At 34.0% G+C, this 12,555-nt stretch overlaps 1 protein-coding gene across 7 annotated transcripts in view; it reads right to left on the reverse strand.

Moving 5' to 3' along the window:
- PAFAH1B1 (platelet activating factor acetylhydrolase 1b regulatory subunit 1) overlaps nucleotides 1-12,555 on the reverse strand; it is a 63,107-nt gene that overhangs the window by 6,627 nt on the left and 43,925 nt on the right. For all 7 annotated transcript variants that reach the window (XR_008554665.1, XR_008554666.1, XM_008147901.3 and 4 more), the window contains 5 exons: nucleotides 11,440-11,524; nucleotides 11,126-11,200; nucleotides 9,751-9,957; nucleotides 2,603-2,771; nucleotides 206-308 (listed from right to left, as the gene is read on the reverse strand). Coding sequence is in view for 5 of the 7 variants with exons in the window: in XM_008147901.3 (XP_008146123.1) it covers nucleotides 206-308; nucleotides 2,603-2,771; nucleotides 9,751-9,957; nucleotides 11,126-11,200; nucleotides 11,440-11,524 (639 nt within the window). In the remaining 2 variants the exon portion in view is untranslated. The remainder of the gene's footprint in view (nucleotides 1-205; nucleotides 309-2,602; nucleotides 2,772-9,750; nucleotides 9,958-11,125; nucleotides 11,201-11,439; nucleotides 11,525-12,555) is intronic.

Raw genomic sequence — 12,555 nt, forward strand, 5'->3', positions numbered from 1 at the left:
AAAATGGCTTTGAAGGACATAGATTTTTCTTTTATAATTTCTCTGTTTGGGGGGGAAGATACATTTAGATATCAAAACTTAGTTTTAAAGTACATAATAAAATTGCCACGATGATCATTATGGGTAAAAGCTAAAATTATTGGAACATTCAGAATACAATTTTGTTTAATATCTCTTTACCAGATATTCAACTAAATCTACTTACCCAGTTTGTACTTCCCACATTTTTATAGTTTTATCTCTTGAAGCAGACACTATATGATCTCCATTGGGCATGATGGCTACTGAAGAAACATTGTGATCATGGCCTAAAATACATAACACAGCAACATATTAACCTTTTGCACTCAGATGTCAAGTGTGACTCGACATGGTTAGATTAGAATAAAGGAATCGAGAAATGCCACCAAGAGCAATTAAACCTGTTTACCACAAGAATTTCACCATGTGATTTTAAATAACACAGCAACTTTAAATACACTGGGCTTTATTCTAAATTTGATTAAAAACTTGGATTTACACAAAAAAGGAACTAGTACCAACCAATAAAATAATCCACAATAAATAGCCAACTCAATTTATGAATTAATTTCAAACTGCACAACTGTTTTAAAACCGTAAGGTGCCAGTATCATCAGTATCTGAATATATAGGTGTGGAGCAAAAGTAGGTTTATAGCTCTGAGTATGCGAAACACAGTTTATTCTTATATTATTCTTTATTAATACTGTATTTTATATTTTTGTTGTTGTTATTTCATATCCTTACTTTTAATTTATCTTTTAGGTAATGATGGCTGGTAATTTAACTTACTTTTGCCCACCCCTGTATTAATACACTGAATGTTTATGTACGAATACTAGAAAAACACACAAATATTTCCATTGTTCATATTCTACAATAGAAAATAGAAATAAAGCTAAAAAGACTAGGTAAGAAAAATGGGGATATGATTCTATATTTAAAATAGTGGTTGAAATGATCTTTTGTTGATATTCATGGTGGTAAAAATGTATTATTCCATATACATTATTCACAATCCTAACTAATCAGTTATCCTCGAAGGAAAGAGCCCCAGGGAGTCCGAAGATTTTATGAAAGGATTCAACAGAATTCCTCTACTTGGTAAGCCTCTCAAATGCATTTAATTAGGGAAGAAAACACACTCTTCAAATTACACTCTCTATGTAATCATGTAGCTTACTCATGTGCCAACATCTCTGAATAATATATTTAGAAAAATATTTTATTACTAACACAGTATATGTTCCTTATATAAAATACAAACATTTAAATTTCATCGTGTTTAAAGAAACAAGTCTGGCTGGTGTCCCTCAGTGGCTGAGCTTCAACTCATGGACTAGGAGGTCACTGGTTCGATTCCTGGTCAGGGAACATGCCTGGGTTGTGGGCTCAAGATCCCCAGAGGGACATGTAGCAGGCAGCTGATTAATGTTTCTATCTCCCTATCCCTCCCCCTTCCTACTTTCTAAAATCAATAAAAATATATTTTAAACGAAACAAATAATAATAATAAAAAACCCACAAAGAAACAAAACCCTTCTTTACTGAGCACCTTCTATGTGCCAGGTATTAAACCAAGATAATCAAGTACAGAAAACCTGTTTTACTGTGCTTTGCTACATTGTGCTTCACAGATAGCGAGTTTTTATCAACACCAAAGAAAGACCCTCCACCAGCAAAAAAATAAATCACGATTCACTGAAAGCTCAGATTGATGAGCAGCATTTTTTTTAGCAATACGTTTTTTAAAATTAAGGTATATACATTGAGTTTTTAAAAATACAGAATACTACTATACCCTTCATAGAACTGTGTAGTACAAACACAACTTCTATATGCCCTGAAACCAAAATATTCATGACTCACTATACTGTGATATTTGCTTTATTGTGGTGGTCTTGGAATTAAACCCGCAATATCTCCAAGGTATGCCTGTATGTGGTCTCATTTTATCCTCACAACAAGCCTATGACTTAGGTATTATTACCTCTATCTTGCAGATGAAAGAGGTTAAAACTTCCTAATGCCATAAGTAAACAAGTAGGAATTTAAACCCAGATATCTGATTCCAAAGCTCTTTCCACAAAACTAAACTACCTCAGAGAATAGTCTCCGTGACAAAACCCAGACAACAACCTAACAATGAGACTATAATATATGTGAAATATTAAAAAGTGAGCAAGGAAATATGGATTCCAGCTTTTACTATACCCACTCTCTCAACTTCCGTTTCCCAATTGAGAAAAATGATTTAAAAAAAGACAAATAAAAACACCCTACTAACAACTTCATTTTCTCAAAAACAGATAGATGTCCTAGCAGTTTTTCTTATTAAAAAATATTTGTGAAAACAATTTTCACATTTAATATAAACCACTAAGAGATACTTAAAGCATCACAACAAAAACAACTCTCAACTATGGCTTATCCATGGACTATCTACATCATATAGTCCTTCAACGACACAGACAATTAAGAATTTAATGAAGGGAACCTGCACACGGTGAGAAAACAACATTCTTAATTCTGGAATGCCATGTGAGAAATCAATATCAAAACACCACCCTCTATTCCTTACCGTGCATGGTTCTGATGCATTCAAAGCCCTGAAAATCCCATAGTTTAATGGTCATATCTGCAGAACAGGAAGCCAGAAGTTTGCCACTGTGGTCAAATGAAATATCCTGTACAGAGTCTGTATGCCCCTTAAGAGTTCGTTCAAAATCTCCAGTCTCATAATCCCACACCTGTCACATGAACAAAAAATTGGTTAATATCAACCCATTACTTCCTTGTTTCACATTTGCACTCAGCAGGCCAGTCTGGCACCTTACTAATTAACTGAGGAAGTGATAAAGGGTCACTGTCTTAGAAATTAGCACATCTTCAAGTATAAATTGGTCTTTCCTCTAATAGAGAAAATAGATGGTGCAATTATTAAAATGGACCTCTAGTACCACATTATCTACCATGCACCTAATTATACTAGTGATTAAGTATATAAAGCCACAAGACAAAGTCCCTTCCCAATCTGACAGTAGGCAACAGATATGTTAATAAGTAAATTTTAGTACAAAGAGTTTCAGGGGGCTATGACAGGCATTTATATGTAGAAAGAAAGTAACAATGAAGGAGTACTCAATTGTACTAGATAAGTGGAATTCAGATATCTAAAAGGCCAAGAAAAGACTTCACACGATGTAACTGTCCAATGAAAAGCAGATTAACAAAAGAATGTCATTCTGATGTAAAAAAGTCACAGTCACATATTTTAAAGATAACTTTTCTAAGATAATAGAAATGAGCTATCAAGAATAAATATTAGAAACGGATCTCAAGAACATACTAAACTTTCATTCTGGTGGTCAAATGCAAGTGTGAAGTTTAATCTTTCACCAATACCAATTATACTGCTCTAAAGTCAAATGATTAATTCCATTCTTCCCATAATTTCAAATTTATCTGTGGTAGGGTATATACCAACCAATTTAGAGAAATGCAGAAATTGCATTTTGAAAACTTAGAAACAATATAAATAACCAACATTGGCGAATGGCTAAGATATAAAATTTGCAACTGTAATGAATTTATGACATGCATACAATGTAAAAAAAAGAAAAAATTACACATGTGATCATTACATAAAAAAAGAACCTAAGAAAAATAAACTATATTCGAAAAAATTTAACAGAAAACTTCTGTACCCTTCCCAATATAAACAAAAGTTTTTCCATGTGTTTACGCATTCCTACATGTGTTTAATTTTATGTAACTTTGCTAGACTTATCCTTAATTGTGGTTTCTTGATGCTACTATAAGTTGCATTTTTAAATTTCAAATTTCAATTATTTATTGCTAGTTTATAGAAATGTAATTACATTTTGTATATTGACCTTGTATCCTGTGACTCGTTAAATTCAGTCATAGTTCTAGTAGCTTTTTTGGACGTTCTTTGGAATTTTCTACATAGATCGTGTCTGCAAATAAAGTTTCATTTCTTTCTCTCACATCTGTATGCCTTTTATTTCTTCTTCTTCCTGATTGCACTGGCTAGGCACTCCAGTACAAAGGTGAATATAAGTGGTTGAGATTGGACATCCTGCCTGGCCTTGGTTCCTGATCAGAGGAAACCATTCAGTTTCCACCATTAAGTATTAGCATCACTGTAGGTTTTTTCAGATACCTTTACCTTTTATCAGGTTACCTCTCTTTCTAGCTTGTTCAGTTTTCCTCATGAATGGATACCGGCATTTTTCAAATGCTTTTTCTGAATCTATTTTTTTAAAGTTTTCATTGATTTCAGAGAGAGGAAGAGAGAAACATCAGTGAGAGAAGTATTTGCTCAGCTGCCTCCTGCCCCCTACTGGGGATAGAGCCCGTAACCTGGGCATGGGCCCTGACCTAGAATCAAACCTGTGACCTCCTCCTGGTGCATGGGACGAGGCTCAACCAACTGAGCCACACCAGCTGGGCTGTTTTTGTTGTTGTTGTATCATATTGATTAATTTTCAAATGTGGAACCACTCCTTGCACACTGGGTGCACCTACTTAGTTATAATTATCCTTTTAATAAATGGCTGGATTCAATTTGTTTATAATGTGTTTAAGGGATTTTACATCTGTGTTCATACTGTATTGGTCTATAGTTTGTTTTTTGTAATACCTTTGTCTTATTTTGTTATCTAAGTGTTTAATTTTGACACCAAGAGTTCAGAGGAAACTTAAGGTGTGATTTTTTTTTTTTTTTTAGAGAGAGTGGGAGGGGTAGAGACACAGAGAGAAATATCAATGTGAGAGGGACACATCAATTGGTTGCCTCTCGCATGCACTCCAACCAGGGCTGGGGACTGAGCCTGCAACTGAGATATGTGCCCTTGACTGGAATCAAACCCGGGACCCTTCAGTCCATGGGCCGACACTCTATCCACTGAGCCAAACCGGTTAGGGCAAGGTGTGATCTTGAAGTTCACTCCAATTTCAGTTAATTTTCTTTCCATGTATTCATTAAATAACACTAAAACATTTTCTCTAAAATAAATATAGCCAGAAAACAAAGTGTGTGTTTCTTCATAAATGGTGAGCAAACGGCATTTGTTAATTTATAAATGTCAAGAATAAGAATTAAGTTTACTTTATATTTACCTTATGTATGATTATAAAATGCTCAGGATAAAAAAAAACCTATAATGTACTTGAAATAAAAGAAATAAAAAATACCCCTTATCCTGCCGAAACCGGTTTGGCTCAGTGGATAGAGCGTCAGCCTGCGGACTGAAAGGTCCCACGTTCGATTCCGGTCAAGGGCATGCATCTTGGTTGCGGCCACATCCCCAGTAGGGGGTGTGCAAGAGGCAGCTGATTGATGTTTCTCTATCATCAATGTTTCTAACTCTCTATCCCTCTCTGTAAAAAATCAATAAAATATTAAAAATATATATATATCCCTTATCCTAACAATAGCATGGGTTTTCCCCCATTTTCTTCTATGCCCTTTTAAGTATAGTGACTGTGTATATTTCATTATTCAATTTTTCCCTTTGCTTTTTATGATATGAATTTTTCCAATACTATAAGTTTAAAAACTTATAGTATTCTTGCCCTGGCTGGGTAGCTCAGTTGGTTAGAGCATCATCCCAATATAACATGTTTGTAGGTTCAATCTCTAGTCAGAGCACATACAAGGACTAACCAATGAATACATAAGTAAGTGGAAAAACAAATTGATGTTTCTATCTCTTTCTCTTTCTAAAACAGAAAACAGCATTCTTAAAACAACAACAAAAAAAACCTTAGCATTCTTTAAAAAATAATTCCTATTGTTGGCTAAATTTTTTTTTTTATTATAGGAAACATATAAGTGAAAATCTTTGACTATTGAAAAATATCTGTCCTCATTTTGCAATACTTAGGGTCGCACAATAACAGGAAAAGGAAAATTGGGTCAAAAAGTATAAACTTTTTAAGCTCTTCATATATTTTGCTAAATTGTTTTCCCATTAGATTATATCAAAATAATGAGAATGCCTGCTTCATCAAATTCTTATAACCACTGGGAATTATCATTTGAAAAAGCAAAATATCTTAACAGATTTTATACATACTACAAAAGGCCTGGTGCACGAAAATCATGTACGGGAGGGCGGTGGTTCCCTCAGCCCAGCCTGCACCCTCTCCATATTTGTTTGAACCGTTTATATATTAAAGTTGGCAATCCTTAACCTGCTTTATTAGTTTAATGTATTTTGTTGCGTTGCTGTTCATTTTTTAAAACATTTGAGAATTAGTTCTAAATGACAACCAGAAATATTTCAAAAATTTAAATGGTGCAATTAAAAATATTGTTATGAAGCCCCTGGCTGGGTGGCTCAGTTGGTTGGAGCATCTTCCTGTGCACCAAAAAAAGTTGTAGGTTTGCCGAAACCGGTTTGGCTCAGTGGATAGAGTGTCGGCCTGCGGACTGAAAGGTCCCGGGTTCGATTCCAGTCAAGGGCATGTACCTTGGTTGCGGGCACATCTGTGCAGGAGGCAGCTGATCGATGTTTCTCTCACATCGATGTTTCTGACTCTCTCTCTCTCCCTTCCTCTCTGTAAAAAAAATCAATAAAAATTTTTTAAAAATCTAAATTATCTTAAAAAAAAAAAAAAGTTGTAGGTTTGACTTTCAGTCAGTGCCAGTGCACATACCTAGACTGAAGGTTTAATCCCGTCAGGGTGTGTATGGAAGTATGGAAGTCAACTGGTCCATGTTTCTCACATAGATCCTGCCTCCCTCCCTCTCTCTCCCCCCACTTCCTCTCTCTCTAAAATCAATAAACATATCCTCAGGTGAGAATTAAAATTAATTAAATTAAAACAAAAATACTATCATAAACTATTCCAAATATCTACCCTCTATCAGTTTTTCTAAATTATTATAGTTCAAATGTTGATAATGTAAATGAGTGGTTCTAAAAGGCAATTCCTGACATTAATAAACGAACACAAACTTGCTGTATTTACCAGATGCACAAGAGAAATTACATAATATAATTTTAATTTTGTTCCTGATAACTGTAACATTAGCTACAGCTTTTTGAGCCCTTACCATCTATCTATTTAAGTTTGCCAGGCACTATACTATATACATTATTATGTATATATTATTTTATTTTAAGAAATAGAATCTTATGACATATTTTTAATCCCCCTTCCCAACAAACGAGATAACTGAACCTTAAACATAATCCCTTTGCCCAACACAGTCACAAGAATGGTTGCCTCTTGCAAGCGCTCTATGCGCCCTTTGTGTTTTCCTTTGGGTTTTTTGGAAAGTAGTTCTATCTCAACCAGCACACTTAGAAATCACCTAACTTGAACACAATTGAAGAAAGAAAAGATATAGAAGGAGAGTAAGTTTTTTGTTTCCATTCCACAAATTATCAAAGGAAGTAATTTATGAGAAAAAAGCTTCATGTATAAAAATAAACATTATTTATGACAGTAGATGACTAAAAGTAACTTAAAATCCAAAGGAAGATCTGTTAATGCTGCTGAAACACTGCTGACACGAAGTACTCCTTTAGTATCTGACCAGCACTGTGGTAAACAGTTTCTCCGTAATAACGCATTTAATCTTCCCTAAAAGGCTGAGATAGGTATTATCTTCACTTCACAGATGAAGAAAGGTAAGCACAAAAAGTGTATTTGCCCATGATCACATTAATTATTAAATGGCTAGGTCAGTACTTGAACCTACAACCTGGGCTCTAGACCATTCACTACCCTATAATGCCTCCATATACAAATAAAACAATCAGTTTTAAATCATTAAAAGTCATCATTCATTAGAAACAAAGAAAGGTGTTTCTAAAATAAGTTTAATCAAAAAAGGAAATAAAACTGAACACAAATGCTTTTTATTAATGAAACAAACATTTGTGCACATTAAATAAAGACTAAATGGAAGGGAAGTTAAGTAGTTACTGAGATATGTGGTTTGATTACAGATAAAAATTTAAAAACTTCTATTTGTAGTATTTTGTTCATGGAGTAAATGGTGTTTGTTGGTTCTCCATTTTCTTTTTCTTTTTTATTGATTTCAGAGAGGAAGGGAGGGAGAGAGAGATAGAACCATCAATGATGCGAGAATCATCCATCAGCTGCCTCCTGCTTGCCCCTAACTGGGTATTGAGCCCGCAACCCAGGCATGTGCCCTGATGGGGAATCGAACAGTGACCTCCTGGTTCTTAGGTTGATGCTCAACCACACCGACCAGGCAGGTTCTCCATTTTTATAATCAAAGCACAGAAAACTTATTCACAGTTATAAAACAAATAAAAATAACATAAACCTTGGCCATCTAAAAATAACAGGACTTATACAAAATTACCTGGTAAGTAAAGGGAAACAAGTAAGTATGTACCATTTGTAATATTTTAAAGTTGACTCCACAGATATATTTTAAGATGGCACATTTACAGTTTTGTTTATGCTTTTCAACTACCACTGCAAAATTAATAGTAAATACTGAACACAGGTTGGGTTTCCCAATGGTTAGAGCATCACCTTGAGGACCAAAGAGTCCAGATTTGATTCCTGGTCAAGGGCATGTACCTGGGTTGCAGGCCTGATCCTGGGCCAGGGCAAATGCAGGAAGCAACCAATCAATGTGTCTCTCTCACATCGATGTTGCTCTTTCTCTCCCACACCCCTCCCTTCTACTCTCAAAAAAAAAATCAATGAAAAAAATATCCTGGGGTAAGGAACAACAACAACAAAAAGGACTGGGTTCAATTTATTAAAAAAGGTTTACTTTTACCCCTATGCCTCATGATAGCAGTGCCGTTTTTTAGTACACAAGACTATCATTAAATCAATCATTTAAATACACATCTACATACATCTGAAAAATAGCAATATATTAAGGTTTTAGGTATGTAATCATCTCAGCCTACAGAAGTATATGATGCACATGTGAATTTAAGACTCTCTTCCAATGACTCTGCAGCCTGCCCCATGGATGGCCAGCCTAAAGGATAAAAGGAAGCCACTGCTTTAGAAACTAAAGAAACCACATAAGGAAAACATAAAATAGTGCTTAATATGAAGAACAAGTTAAGTATAAGTCACAGTTAACTGTTTCTTGCATTTTATGTTAGACTGTGGCTGTGTGATATGTACACTCTTAAACCACATTCTCCTAAACCTCTCCAAATGAAACTTAAACTGAAATAAGCCTTAAAACAGAGAAACCTACCTAAACCTTTTAACTATATTTTACTTGTCTTTTTGCAGGTGGTTTATACAACTGCCATTGTCTGTATTAAAGGAAATTATAAAAACAACTTTTTCTCTGATTAAAAGATAAAATATTAAAATGTACTATGATTATTATGGGGGGTAGAATGAAAGAAATACATAACTTATAAAGTGATAAGCACCTACAATCTTATACCCATGGAGAGAATTACTATTTAGTTTGGAATCAAAGCCAATATTAAATATATCAAGAACAGTCCAATTTAAATAAATTCCTATTGAATTTTTTTTTTTTAACATATTCATCTGCTGAATTACTAGTGTTGTAATCCTGTATTTTCATCTATTACCTTTGCTTAAAAGTAAGGTGCATACTTTCCCTCTTTCTAGTTCCTCATTTTCAGGATGTTTTTCTTTCTTTCACCCAATTAAATTTAAATCTGCTTTTAACAATTACCTTACTGCAAATCTTTCATTTAAAAAAATTACCTTAATTGTAGCATCCTCTGAGGCAGAGACCATAACACTGAACACAGGGTGGAAAATAACTCGAGTGACTGGACTCCTATGACCACTCAATGCATATTTTTCTGGTGGACGGGGAATCCATTCTTTTGGGTCTCGTTTCTGACCAAGAGGTCCACCTGATGTAAATTCTTCTTTTGCTTCATTTAGTTTTGATTCTAATTCCATAACCTTGAAAACGAAAACATAGTTATATATTCAGATAGACTCTAATTTTATTTGACATTTTAAAAAACTGCTTTTATTTTGTATCTATATATGCAGAATACTTTTAAAAAATCGTTAAATTACAAAGTATTCATCATTTATTAAAAATTATCTTCATTATCTACCATCAAAATTTTAGTGACATAAAAACCAAAAATTGAGCCCTAACCGGTTTGGCTTAGTGGATAGAGCATCAGCCTGCGGACTCAAGGGTCCCAGATTTGATTCCAGTCAAGGGCATGTTCCTTGCTTGCAGGCACATACCCAGTAGGGAGTGTGCAGGAGGCAGCTGATCGATGTTTCTCTCTCATCGATGTTTCTAACTCTCTATCCCACTCCCTTCCTCTCTGTAAAAAAATCAATAAAATATATTTAAAAAAAACAAAACAAAAAAACGAAAATTGAGAAAAATTCAATACAATTTGTGTCTTAACTACTTAACTCAAATAAAAATTTCAATTTATATCTACTATTTAGAGGAAGAGCAGTGCACTTGTGTTGGTCTCTCGAAGTCTGTTACTCTTAGTAAACTCTTCCCAAACCAAGTTTACATTATACATGCTAGTAATATTTATAATAAAAGCCAACATTTATTTAATATCTATGTTTTAGATACTTTTCTTAGAGATTTTGATGCATTAATTTATTTTGCAACAATTTATTTATTCATTCTAGCTTTGCCTACTAAAAATATAAATTTTAGGACCAGAATATTATTTATTGCCTTCACTTTACACATAAAAATAAAAGCTCAGAGATAAAAATAACTTGTCTAAGTGCATATTTTAGTGTTCTTTTCTCAGCATCACATTGGCTCCATTAGTTCTTCCCATCTAAACAAGACCAAGTTCTTAAGTATCAATTCCCTGAAGTCAGGTTTATGTAAATTCAACCCAGCCAGTACCCAGATTGCACGAATTAGCATGCATCAGCTATGATCTTTTTGGGTCAAAATATTTTTAATGCATAGGAAACATATTATTTGCCTTTTCAACATTAAATATAATTATTAATTATGTTAATATTTTCAGAAAGTTATGTTAATATTTTCAGAAAGTTATGTTAATATTTTCAGAAAGTTAAAGAACATTCCAAATATAACCAACAAACTTTAAAGGAAAAAGTTAGTTACCTTCTTTTGTAATCTAATAACAGATGTCCATTTTTTTTCCAAAAGTCCAGCATATTTTTTATCTAATTCTTCATTCTAGAGGAAAAAATGAGAACCTTTTAAAAAATGGCTCAACTATGATAGTTCAAGCCATACAGACCATTTGTCCCTGAGTCTAACTAAATATTACTAAAAATCTTATACTAAAAAAAGGCTGAAAACCAAGTTTAGTGCCACGTAAATAACAAATGGTAAGATCTGTGAATAACTGAGGTGACTGTTAATTGCTGATACTTGAGTAAAATCCACTTACAATTGTAAAAAGTAAAACATACCATATCTAATTCAGCTTCTTTTTTAAAAACTGAATATGCCTCTTCATAACCATTTGAACGAAGATAATCTGCTATAGCCCGATTTCTGAAAGAAAACAAATTCAAATGACTTAAAAAAAATACAAGTATTTCACAAAAAAAGGATCTGATCCACCTAAGCCTCTAAAACATTTAGCTTTGTCAAAGTACAGATTTAATAATATGTTATATTATTCTTGAGCTCTTTGCTTTAAGTTTCTAATGTGTTGCTTACTCTACAAGCTGTGGGCATTCTTTAGAGGTCAAGATATGGCTTATATTATAATAGGTATCAATTTGTGAAAGTAATCATCAATTTTGTTCATGTTTACATTTAGCCTTCCCTTACTACTTGTTATAGACACTCAAGAACTAGCAAATGCACAGCAAAAGAAACCATCAACAAAACAACAAGAAAGCCCACTGTATGGGAGAACATATTTGCAAATGTTATCACTAATAAAAGTTTAATCTCCAACATCTACAGGGAACTTATACAACTTAATAAAAGGAAGACAAATGATCCAATAAAAAAATGGGCAACGGACCTAAATAGAATCTTTTCGAAAGAAGACAGAAGGCCAAGAGACATATGAAAACATGCTCAAAGTCACTAATTATCCGAGAGATGCAAATCAAAACGACAATGCAGTACCATCTCACACCTGTCAGAATGGCAATCATCAACAAATCAACAAATGACAAGTTCTGGTGAGGATGCGGAGAAAAAGGAACCCTCGTGCACTGCTGGTGGGAATGCAGACTGGTGCAGCCACTATGGAGAACGGTACGGAGTTTCCTCAAAAAACTAAAAATGGAACTCCCATCTGACCCAGTGATCCCACTCCTAGGAAAAATCCTAAGAAACTAGAAACACCAATCAGAAAGGATATATGCACCCCTATGTTCATAGCAGCACAATTCACCATAGCTAAGATTTGGAAACAGCCTAAATGCCCATCAGCAGATGAGTGGATTAGAAAACTATCTACACAATGGAATACTACGCTGCTATAAAAAAGAAGGAACTTTTACCATTTGCAGCAGCATGGATGGACCTGGAGAGCATTATGTTAAGTGAAATAAGCTAGGCAATGA

This window comes from Eptesicus fuscus, chromosome 20, assembly GCF_027574615.1.
Source record: "Eptesicus fuscus isolate TK198812 chromosome 20, DD_ASM_mEF_20220401, whole genome shotgun sequence".
In the NCBI taxonomy this organism is placed as follows: domain Eukaryota; kingdom Metazoa; phylum Chordata; class Mammalia; order Chiroptera; family Vespertilionidae; genus Eptesicus; species Eptesicus fuscus.